Source organism: Loxodonta africana, chromosome 6 (assembly GCF_030014295.1).
Source record: "Loxodonta africana isolate mLoxAfr1 chromosome 6, mLoxAfr1.hap2, whole genome shotgun sequence".
NCBI lineage: Eukaryota > Metazoa > Chordata > Mammalia > Proboscidea > Elephantidae > Loxodonta > Loxodonta africana.
Genome location: NC_087347.1, coordinates 122,611,435 through 122,623,797, shown reverse-complemented (window position 1 = coordinate 122,623,797; position 12,363 = coordinate 122,611,435). Strand labels below are relative to the sequence as shown.

Genomic DNA, 12,363 nt, shown 5'->3' with positions numbered 1-12,363 from the left:
GTAATAAAGGTTGACTGATTCACTTAAAGAATCAGGAGTAAATGTTAATGGCAGTTGCCAGAGGAAACCAAAAATGCCCGTAGCCTGCCGTGCCTCTCTACCATCCCTGCTGCACTTCACCTGCACTCATGATGCTCCAGGGGCAACCCTGTGGACAGGGAGCAAGAGCAAAATGAGCAGCCTGGCCTCACTGTTAGGAGCCAGCACCTAATGACCGCTTGCCATCAGGATCCTTGTTGTTCGTTGCTTGTCAAGTCATGTACAACAGAATGAAAACATTGCCCAGACCTGTACCATCTTAAAAATCATTGATATGCTTGAGTCCATTGTTGCAGCCACTGTGTTTTGAGTGTCTAGAGGGCTCATCTCTCACTCAGCACTATATTGGACAGTATTCTGTTGTGATCCACAGGGTTTTTATTGGCTTATATTTGGAAATAGATTGCTAGTCCTTTCTTTCTGTTCGTAGTGTGGAAGCTCTGCTGAAACCTGTCCACCATGAGTGACCCCGCTGGTATTACAATACCTCTGGTATAGCTTCCAGTATCAGAGCAACATGCAAGCCACCACAACACAACAAACAGACAGGTGATGGTCAAGATCTTTAGCTAAAGCTAAATTGTATCACTTAGCTTAAGATTCAAAGCCTAATTGTGATTCAAGTTCTTGGGGTTTTATATCCCTCTGGGCGGATATGGGAATTCAGAGCAGTGATGAGATCACACAGGCTCCAAGGCCAGGTGGGGCTTTCCATGGCCAGCCACACACACAGGGGTTCGAACCACTCACATTTGGGTAGGAACCCTGTCACCGTAGTGCCCTTGTTCTCTGGTGAATGTGGCACACTTGCTTTCCTAGAATTTGGCCAATTGGGTACATAATTCATTCTCCTTAAGGGAAGAATGAATAAGGGGAGGAGGACAGAGAGGCGGAGTAATTTCATGGGTAAAGATATTAGAAGCCTTGTGTAAAATGGTGGGAGTAGCAGTAAGGTCAGAACCTAACTTCAGGGGCAAGAATACAAATCAAGAGCAGCCCAAGGCTGATTCCCATGAGGTGGAGGTCAGACATACCCCCTCTCTCCAACCTTTCTACCAATTCTAACACCAGCCGTCCCTCCCACGCTTCTGGGCTCGATGATCCCTTACAATGGCCACGCAGAACTCACAGGCTGTACTTACAGTTAAGTGGTTTATTAAGGAAGTAACAGAGTACAACTTGGGGTCAGGATCAACAGGCTACAACTCAGGACCAGGATCAGAAAAGATGTAGGCAAACCTTGGAAGCCTCCCCCAAAGAGGAGAGCGCAACCCTCCCTTCTTCAGTGCAGACAGTTCTCTCAGCTACTCTCGGCCTCCTCAAGACAGGCCTCCTCTCGCCCCCTGTCTTAGTCATGTAGTGCAGCCATAACAGAAATACCCCAAGTGGATGGCTTTAACAAAGAGACATTTATTTTCTCACAGGTAGGTTACAAATCCAAACTCAGGGCGTCGGCTCCAGGGAAAGGCTTTCTTTCTGTTGGCTCTGGAGGAAGGGCCTTGTTCTCAATCTTACCCTGGTTGAGGAGCTCCTCAGGTGCAGGGACCCCGTGTCCAAAGGACGCGCTCTGCTCCTGGTGCTGCTTTCTTGGTGGTATGAGGTCCCCAACTCTCTGCTAGCTTCCCTTTCCTTTTATCTCTTGAGAGATAAAAATGTGGTGCAGTTTACCCCAGGGAAACCCCCTTTACCTTGGATCAGGGAGGTGACCTGAATGAGGGTGTTACAATCCCACCCTAATCCTCTTAACAGAAAATTAGAATCACAAAATAGAGGACAACCACACAATACTGGGAATCATGGCCTAACAAGTTGACACATATTTGGGGTGGGGGGACACACAATTCTAATCATGACACCCCCCTCTGCATTCATTCAGCCTCCCTGCTACGGGGCGTTCCAGGCTTGTTACCACCGACTCTGCCTCAGGGCCCCTTCCAGGCTTGTTACCGCCAACTCTGCCGCGGGGCCCCTTCCAGGCCTGTCACCATCTTCAGTGTTTCAGTCCTTGACCTGTGTTACAGCTCTTTCAGAGGATTCCTTGCCTCCCCTGTCTGTGCTTCATCCCTCTTCTCTCTCCTTTCTGCCTCTTCCTGCTTCCTGTTTCTTTCTGTCTGAAAAACCTTTGTGGAAGTTGCTACATATATACACAACTCCTTGTCAATTTCAAGTCATGGCCCCTCCCAGTAGGGGACCACAAACTGACTAATCCCTTCTCAGTAGGCCACAGACACTTCACTTTTGTGTAGTAGATTATAGTCACCTCATTTGCATAGTCCATAGTCACTTCATTTGCATAGTATATTGACCAATCCCTACAAGGTGCGTACCAGTCACAGGACAGGCCGCATCCCAGGGCCAGACAGAAAGAATCAAACCAGGTTGTTTACAGCTTACCCAGGAAATGTAACAAACCCTCTGGGCTGGAAAACTAAGGCAAAGGTAACTCCTCAGGGTTTACAGTGAAAATCTCTCAAGCTGTTTTTCAAAGAACCGAGGCAAAAGGCCACATAAAGGAACTCATTTCACACACCTTGATAACTAAGGTCCCCCCTTAGCTGTGTGCACAGGGATAGAAAGAGAATTCATATCTATGAGTCACTTACTCTGTTCTATGATAGGAGTGTCATTTGTCTAGTAGATATTTTTGAGGGCCTATTTATAGACCTAGGAAGAAAGTCCTGGCAATGTACTTCCAAAATCATCCAGTGAAAACCTGTAGATTACAAAGTTTTGATCTGGCCTCAATCATGGGAACGGTGCAGGCCGGGGCAGTATTTCATTCCGTTGTACAGGGGTTGCCATTAGTAGGGCTGACTCACAGCAGCTGACAACTACTGTATAGGCCTATGCTAAGCACTGGGGTTACGAAAGTGAGCAAGCTGTGACTCCTGCTCCTAAGGGGTATGGGAAGAAAGAAGGCCACACAGAGAGAGTAGTACAGTATATAGGTATAATTTCTGTTGTAAGGCTTTCAGAATGCAGATGGGGCACCTACGCTGGCCCGGGAAGGCTTCCTGGGGCCGGTGACTCCAGAACTGAGTGTGCATAGGTGTTGAGATGCTAGCCAAGAGAAGCGGCCCACCATCGTTTACATGCATTATCTCCGTTCTCATAACTGCCCTGCGAGGTGACAATACCATTAGCCTCAGCTTGCAGTTTAGGGAGCAGTCTTCTAAACTGAGTAATTTACTCACGGTCACAGAGCTCGTGAGAGGGAGACCCATGACTCACACTGTGGTCCTTTCCCCCATCACTTCGATTCCTTGCTTCTCTGAGCTGCCAGCGTGGCTCATCTATCTCTTTCTCCCTGGGACTTTTAAATGCTTCTTTGGTACCTGGAAAATCTTGTCAACCAGCTAGGCTTCATCGTCTCCTGTCATCTCAAGTTGTATCATTAGAGAGAGGTAACATGATAGCCTCCTCATCCTAGCCATCTTCCTTCCAGGATGCCTCACCTGTAGGACTTCTGAGACACCCACAGCCCCACATCCTAACATGGAGGTTCTTCTGGCCCCTCATTGAGCCCTTCCCTGGGCCGGTTCACTACTAGCCATGTGCCCTTAGTCTGCAGCAGAGCAAAGACTCCCAAGTGCTCTGGGGCTCTCGCATAGACCCGGCAGAGCAAATGCCCTGCTCTGACAGAGCTGAGCCCTGGGGGTGTACCTCATGGGAGTGGGGGAAGACTGAGGGTCGTTTTAAAGCTTTTCTTTATTCATGTGCTGATTTCTTTGCATTTACAGTTTCAGCTGTCCACAAAGAAACCAAGCAGTTCTTCACTTTATATAATACCCTGGACGATAAAAAGGTGTATTTGGAAAAAGAGGTAACAACCTTTCTAAACGAAAATAATATGAGCAGTGTAGTTGACCTTGGGAAGTCCAAACAAACTTGATGTCTGGGCTGCATCCTGTTTAAGTGGAAGGAGCACTTGTTGTATGCCAGGTCAGAAAGTGTACAGTTGTTGGACGCTCACATGGTTTGGGGAGAAGCGAGACTATAGACAAGCCTTTCCATAGTGCCACCTGAGAAATGCCGTGATAAAGGTAAAAGTCTTGGAAGCCTGGTGGAGGAGGTCCTGGGGTTGGCGAAACTTCAGTTTGAGTTTTCAAGGAAGGGAGGAACCAGCTAAATGAAACGGTGATGGTGGACTTGTTGTAGTTTGTGTCAGGGGTAACTGTTTCATCAGTGGCAGACACAAGCCTGTACGAAAGGATTGTGAAATTCAGAGGGATTAACGTGGGCACTGACACCCCTCTCTTTGTCTGTTTCTCTCATGTGGGGTAGATCCACTTATGATTCATGGCTTCCCTGACGTGACTGGGGGCCACTGTGCACTATGTTAAAAAAAAAAAAAAAGGCAATACCATTTATGATAGTAGCAAACCAGAGTAGTGGAGAGAGCATAAGCTTTGGAGCTGGGCAGATTTGGGTCTTAGTTTGGCCTCATCGTCCTCACGTGTGAAATGGGGATGACACTTACTTCATTCGTTTGATGACGGTAAAGATAGAATGAGAAGGCGATGGTAGGGTGGCACGTACCTGGTAGAGTCCTAGTGCATATTAGTTCTCCACTCACCTCGCCTTGAGGGGCACAGGGAATCTTTCATTTTCTCTTCACCCTGAAGCCTGCATTAATTACCATTCTAATGAGAATAGTAATATAGATATATCTTTTACCTGAGCCTAATTGAGGGGACTATATTTATTATCACTTTTATTGTCTGTTGTCAGCCCAATGAGATAATCATCTTCCATATTAGAAGGCACTTCTTAAGGAGGAGTTGAGTTTTGTTTTTCTTTCTGTCCAGGGCCTTTTATACAGTAACTGGCACTTAGTAGGCATTTGATAAATGTTTGAAATCCAGTTGCCGTCCAGTCGTTTCCGACTCAGGGCAACCACATGTGTGTCAGCTAGACCTGCTCCATAGCGTTTCAGTGGCCGATTCTTCAAAGTAGCTCACCAGGGCTTAACTTCCAAGGTGCCTCTGAATAGACTCAAACCTCCAACCTTTCGGTTAGCGGCCAAGCCTGTACCACCCAGGGCCTCCAATGTTTGAATAGAAGAGTGCAGCTTGCAGGATGTAGGTCAAACCTCGGGGATAGCTCGGCCCCAGGCCCTGGCCTTGAGGGGGCCTCACTGATAAGAGGAAACCTTACCAACCTTAACTTAGGGTCAGGGTAGCCCCTTTTCAGAAGGCTTTGAACTCTTATCAGTAGTGTTTAAAGTTGTTGCATTCTTTATAAACTAAAGGTGTGCTCAAGGGTGAGGGTTGGACCTTTCAATTCTAAGCCGTATTAACACAGCTAGAAGTTGTTTGAATAAATTGTTTATTTTATTCCACATGCTTTGAACCTCTCATATTTTAGCTTGGAAGCATCCCTGTGAAGTAGTAAGGACAAGAAAGTGGTTTCTAGGCTGCAGGCTGTGAGCCTGGGGCCAAGTAGGGCAAATGGTTAGTCCTGAGGTTACAAATTGAGTTAGTGACACAGCCTGAAAGAGGACATAGGTTTCTGGACTCAGAGCCCTTCCCCAACTGTATCTCTGGGCAGATGGAGGGCCAGGGGCCTTGACTGCCACATTCCCCAGGAGGCACTCAGAGCTGCCCAGCAGCTGGTTGTACTGGTGAGAAGATTCTGTGGGAAGGAATAGTGTCCTTACTCTCCCCCTGACCGACTCCTCACTGAGCTGGTACCCTGAAAATAAAGGGCAGTATTTGGCAAGATGGACAGGGCCTGTGTTGATGGCTTGCCCAGAGAGCCTTGATGTTAGTGTCTTCTCATCTGGGATTTTGGTCCCTTCAAAGAGCCATCTTCCTACAGTCTAGTGGTAATGGGTTGTAGGAAGAGGCGTTTTCTGTGAGCATGGGGAGGTAGCTCCCTAGGAAAAACTACAGGGCTAAGAGCATGCTGCTTACCACCACCCCCCGCCACAACCCCGTATATTACTTTAATCTACATAAACGAGGCATTTTCCTTTCAGAAGAGATACCTGGAGACCAGGCAAACTTTCAGTGCTTGAGGTAGTGTAGAGATCTCTCAACCTTTTGCTTATAGGGTTTGTTATTTTTTTTTGTTTGTTTTGTTTTGTTTTACTTCTCCAGATTAGCCTGCTGAACTCAATTCATGAAAACTTCTCACAGTAAGTACCGTCAGCCCTCCTCCCATAAACACCTCAGTAAGGCCTGCACTTTGTGTCCAGCTCACCTTCGCATTGCAGCAGCGTGATTGAGAAGGGCCCAGCGAGACCTGGTGCTGGTCTGAGTGTCGCTGCAGCCCTGCTGTAGGTGCAGGTGTGTCTTGGTTTACAGGGTCTTTGAGCTCCTGCACAAATACAATGATGTTAGTTAGAGTGAATTTTAAAAACACCAACGAAGATCTTGGAGAAAAATTAATTTTCAAATGATTTGACTATGTCTAGCTACCACGATCTCTTTGTATATTATTACATCTTGGTAAGATCAGATTAATGCCATTTATTGTTTCACATATACAGATGCTTTAAAATTTAGATAATAAAAGTAAATAATCTATATAATTTGTTTAAAAGAATTTTAAAATCTTGTGGTGAGTTTTGTCTTTAAGTTAATGAACATCCTCTAAGCTACTTGGTTCAGATAAGAGTTTGTTCCTCCAGAGCTTGAATGGCAAGGCTCTCCCGTACAGATCACACCTGCACCCAGCCTGCCTGTCGGCCTGCCCATATCCTGGGCAGCCCCAGGGTTGCTGTCTGTGTAGCAGGCTTTCTTTCTCCCGAGCACAAACCTCTACTGTCCCCAGGCAATTGACCTTTGGTAAAACTGCCCGAGATCTTAATGGGTTTACAGGCTCAGGGTTTTCAGTTGCTTTACTAATTAAAAAAGAAAGAAAAGACACAGCTTTCTGGTAAGATTCCATTCAGTTAGTGACTTACCATCTTGTGACATTTCTAAAAATGGCCCCTCCATCCTCATTTCCTGATCAAGAGACCCTGCAGTTTGAGCATTGCTGTGAAGAGTTCTCTCTCTCTCCATCAGCCCGTCCTTTGGAAGCCTTCTCAATTCCTTGTGCATATGCACTCTCATCCTTCAGATGTCAGTACCTCAGCAGAGCTGGGGTGAAGGGGAACGTTCTCAGGCGTCAGAGAATCCATTCGTTTAACTGCTGCTTCTAGAAACAAGGACCGGGGTTTCCAGTCCTGGTTTTAAGAATTCTCAAAAATGTGCACTAATCTTGTATAGTTTCTCCAAATTCTCAGATTTCTAAAAATGCATTCAGTTCTTAAGCAATACATGCCTTAATTCAAAGCAAAAGATATTTTTGTTAATTTTAGTCACATTTTATTTTACATTAAGAAAATATATGTGAGTTAAGTAAAATGAAAAAGTGGTTAATATTCAAGTAAGACCAGGCTAATCTTCACCCTCCCTCAGGGGTTTAGAACCCTTTAAGTACATGGAACCCCAGTAGCCCCCATGGGTCCAGTGTGCCTTCAGACGCCTGATTGCCTCTTGGGGCACAATCTGGGTAAGGGGCTGACTACTTCCCACTACCCCCCCCCGCCCCGCCCCCAGTTCTGTGCACTGGTTACACCTCCTCTGGTTTTTCTTTCAGAGCCATGGCCTCCCCTACTTCCCGGGACCAGTTTTTACGTCAGATGGAACAGATCGTAGAAGGAATTAAGCAAAGTAGAATGAAGGTCAGATGGCTTTTTCTCGCCCCCAAATCTTGAAGTTTGATCTTAGAAAAAGCCCAAAAACCCAGTGCCATCAAGTCAATTCTGACGCATAGCGACCCTGTAGGACAGGGTAGAATTGCCCCCATAGAGTTTCCAAGGAGTGCCTGGCGGATTTGAACTGCCGACCCTTTGGTTAGCAGCTGTAGCACGTAACCACTATGCCACGAGGGTTTCTATCTTAGAAAAGAAAACATTGTTTTAGTAATGCAGGCCAGATTTCGCCCCAATGGTGGAGAAACCCCTGCGAAGAGGGCGGGCTTCTTTGGTGGGTCTGTGAATGTGTGGTTTCAAGCCTGAAGATACCGTGTGTCTGACTCAGCAGTGGGCAGGGCTTGCTCCCCGAGCCGTCTACACCAGTGGTGCAAAGGCTGCTGTCTGTTTGTGTTTAACCTGTTACCATGTATTGACCACCTGTGAGTAATATCATCCCATTTTACAGACAAAGAAACTGACTCTCACAGCAGGCCCCCTTTCTTGCCCAGAATTACTCCCTCCCTGGCTCTTTGGTTTGTGACATTCTGCCATTAGAGATTTAATCCTTAGGATTTCCAGAGCGTTTTAGTTTTTAGGAAACCCCTATGAAAAAAGACAGCAAAGCCACTGAATTGTACATGTAGAAGTGGTTGAATAGGTGTATGTTTTCGCTGTGTGTATTCTCAACAACAACAAAATAAAATTTTTTTTAAATGAGGCAGTTCTACTCTGTCACATGGGGTCACTATGGGTCAAAAATCAACTTGACAGCACCTAAAAACAAAAACATAAAAAATGCAAGTAATCCCTGAACTGAGTTCTGCTAAAGTGAGGAAATTGAGCCTGAGAATTGGGGAGAGAGAAGAGCAGGACTGAAAAGGGGCAGGGACGGGAAGCACCAGAGACAGCTTTGCAGAGACTCGTTCAGGCGGCTTCGGTAGCTTGGCAGCTCAGCACGTGGGACACGTTTTGTCCGTAGTGAAGTTGACCAGCTGGGTGTTTGGAGAACCATTACGCCACTGCAGTTTCCTCCTGCCAGTCCCCACATGAATCCTAACTGGTACTTCCACATAGCTCTTGCTTCAGTCCTGTTCAAAAAATCTGTCACTAGTGACAAACATGATTTCTCAGACAAGTCAGCCACAGAAATGAGAGGGGACGGAAGCCAGCACTTGCCTTGTGCGGGACGACTCTCTTACTCAGAGAGTGAGCGGAGCCCATTCTTGATAATCTGGCTGTGAGGTAGGTGGCGGACAGAGAACCTGGCTAACTGGGAGCCTGTAACAGCCCAGATCTCAGGGGTGGCCCATTCCCACCCTGCCACTGCTCCTCAGGAGCTGCTCTGGCCCACAGCAAGGTCAGTAGGAACTTGTTGGAGTTTCTAGTCCTTGGCAGAAATCTTGTTTACCAGGAGAGGCATCCCTGGGGAAGGAAATGGGCCTGATCCCATAATTCTCTCTCTCCCTTCTTCCCTGAGCATTCTGCCATTGACACCTCAGTGCTGGCAGTGAAGGAAGCTGTGTCTGTGCCCCATCCCTGTCTCCCCCACTAGGCGGTTGCTTAGGACTCCCAGGGCAGAGAGGGCTCTTTCTCAGGTCTGTCTCCAGTGGCTAACATAGGGCCTGACTCACAGTGGGCACACAAGAAGTATTTGTTGCATGAGTGAATACACTCAGTGTGCTTAGAAAGCAGATCTCAAAGAGGGCTCCAGATAGGGTTTGAACATTGAGAGGAATTGGAATAATTATGTCTGCTTTGCACACATTTGAATGGATGTGTTTTGGTGTGTTTATTTAAAAAACAACATAGCCCTCCCTGTAGTGGTGCTGTGATGGGTCCCGCTCAGTGGGTGTGGCTGGGTAGTCAGTGGCCTTTCAGAGCACAGGTTTCCCAGAACTGGCAGACTCAGGGTGTAGAGGTAATACAACAGCACTGGGCACAAATAAGAGGATAAGTGTGAACATTCTAAGGGCTTAGGAGTAAAGAAGGAAGTAGATCGCCAGACCTTTCTTCACAGGTGCCTCTGGGTGAATTCAAACTGTTGACCTTTTGGTTAGCACCCGAGCACTCTTTGCACCACCCAGAGACTCCACCTGAACTTCACAGATTATGTAGCTCAAAGGACAGAAGAATATGGGGCCTTTGTCCTTTGCTGTCTGGTGTTTTCTTGCTCTGATAACCTCCAAGCATTCTCAGCACCTGTAGCCTTTGGTCAGAACATGCCTTTTCACCACTGTTGCCCCAAATGTTTCAACAGATGGAAAAGAAGAAGCAAGAGAACAAAATGCGAAGAGACCAGTTGAACGACCAGTACTTGGAATTGTTAGAAAAACAGAGACTGTACTTTAAGACGGTGAAAGAATTCAAGGAGGTAAGAGGAAGGGTGGGCGGGGCATGTTAAGGCTGCAGGTGAGACTGACACTCACCTCACAGTGAGCCTTCGGAAACCAGAGCAAGTGTTGGGTGACTTCCCTCTGGCGGGTAATGGGAAGTAGCAAGTTGGCAGCATGATCTGGACAGTAAAGTGTGCCATACAGAGACTTCAGGATGGCCTTGTTCTGTGACCCATCCTGAGGCGTTAAGTCAGTGTCGTGAGAGACATTGTGTCTTTGTTTGCGTTTTCTCATGTGAAGTGAACCGTAACCTTTAGTAAGCACGTTAAACGCATAAGCACAGTGGTGTCATCAGCCCACATCAAGGCATTTGTTAGGGATCCAGTTGTGCAGCCGCTCCTCCCCTGGTTCCTGGGCTGGGGAGAGGCCCTGAGAAACTGTGTGGGAAGACAGTGAACTTTGACATGTGACAGGCTTGGGTTCAGGTCTTACATTTCCTGCTTAGCAGCTGTGTAACTTTGGGTGGTGATCTAATATCCCCATGCTCCAGTTTCCTCTTTGGTGAGTTCCTGTTAGGGTCAGAGGAAAGCTATAAAGCTCCTAGCATGTGTCTGCACATAATAGGCTCTAGACATTCAGCCAAATTCTGTTTGTCCCTCTGTTTTCTCCCTGCATTTGGGCAAAGTTACTCTCCATTGTGCCATAAAGAAAAAATGGCCCTTTTTTTTTTTTTAATTTTAAAGTGGTAAAATATCTATATCAAAACATTTGCCATCTTAGCCATTTTTAAGTGTACAATTCGTTGTTATTAATTACAGTCCCCATTTTGTGCAGCCATCACCGCTGTCAATTTCCAAATGATTTTCATTTCCCTGAACAAACTCAGTGCCCCTCTAGTAATGACTCCCCTTTCCCCACCTCCCTGCCCTGGTGACCACCGATAACTTTGGCCTCCAGGGATTGGCTGGTTCAAAAAATTTCATATAAGTGCAAGGGCAATATTTGTCCTTTGGTTTCTGAATTATTTCACTTAGCATGTTTTCAGGGTTCATTCGTGTTGTAGCACGTATCAGAACTTCTTTCCTCTTTATGACTGAAGGATAATATTCCATTGTACGGATGTACCACGTTTTGTTTATCCATTCATCACAGACACTTAGGTTCTTTCCACCTTCTGTCTGTTGTGAATAACGCCACAATAAACACTGGTGCAAAGTATCAGGTTTTTCGGAAATTTACCTAGGAGCATAGTTGCTGGGTTATGTGGTAACTCTGTGTTTACATTTTTGAGGAACTCCCTGTTTTCTACAATGGCTGCACCATTTTACATTCCCACCAGCAATGGATGGACTCCAGTTCTCCACATACTTGCCCACACTTGTTTCTTTCTTTCTGATCATAGCTTCCTAGTGGGTGTCAGGTGGTACCTTGTGGTTTGGATTTGTGTTTCCCCAATGATTAATATCACTGAGCATCTTTTCATGTGCTTTTGGGCCATTTGTACATCTTCTTTGGAGAAATATCTAATCAAGTCCTTTGCCCTTTTTTTTTTTCAGTTGGATTCTTTATCTTTCTGTTGTTGAATTGCTGGAAAAAGGAAGCTGTATTTTATCACTTGCCAGGGTTTCAACCGCTTTATTTTCAGAAATTCCTTTCTTCTTTTGAACCTAAATCCACATGATTTTAGTGAGTTTAGGTAGGCTATGTACCAGTGTTTGGTCTACAAAGTAAAAAACGTACTCTCTCCATGCTGATAAGTTTGTTATTTTTTAAGACTTTTCAAACCCTTCCTTTTCTATCTTTCCCTTCTCTACTTCATTTTCCTTTTTTTGTAATTTAACTTTTGGGAGCCACAACCCGTGGGCATTTCAAATTATTTTATCTATTTGTAGATGTTCCTCCAGCTCCTACCATGTTCTGAGGATGTAACAGGGAGTAACAATAGGCCTGGTGTCTTTCCTCAAGGAGCTTACATTCGGGGGATGGATGAAGGGAGAGGAGGAGACAGATTTAAAAAGCTAGTAAACTGAAACAGGTAGAAGTAGAAAACTATAAGGTTTTCAATGGCTGATTTTCTGAAGTAGATCTCCAGGCCCTTCTTCTGGGGTACCCCTGGGTGGACTTGAACCTCCAACAAGGAGCAGACACCATACAACAGGACGAGTGGTTTCACCTGGCTACAAAGCTGTCCAGGTAGAGACAGAGAACTTCTACATGTGCCCTGTTGTGCACCATAGGTGAAGGACTCCAAAGGGACAGTTACACAACAGGCTTCTGAACACTGTCCTAGTGGAGATAGAGAAC

At 46.0% G+C, this 12,363-nt stretch overlaps 1 protein-coding gene across 6 annotated transcripts in view; it reads left to right on the top strand.

The window, feature by feature from the left end:
• CCDC93 (coiled-coil domain containing 93) overlaps positions 1-12,363 on the top strand; it is a 142,639-nt gene that overhangs the window by 110,423 nt on the left and 19,853 nt on the right. For 5 of the 6 annotated variants that reach the window (XM_064287279.1, XM_064287280.1, XM_064287278.1 and 2 more), the window contains 4 exons: positions 3,780-3,862; positions 6,141-6,178; positions 7,630-7,714; positions 9,984-10,097. In XM_064287279.1, the coding sequence (XP_064143349.1) occupies positions 3,780-3,862; positions 6,141-6,178; positions 7,630-7,714; positions 9,984-10,097 (320 nt within the window). Of the gene's footprint in view, positions 1-469; positions 589-3,779; positions 3,863-6,140; positions 6,179-7,629; positions 7,715-9,983; positions 10,098-12,363 lie in introns of those variants that run through there. The other variant, XR_010322339.1, reaches the window with a different exon arrangement.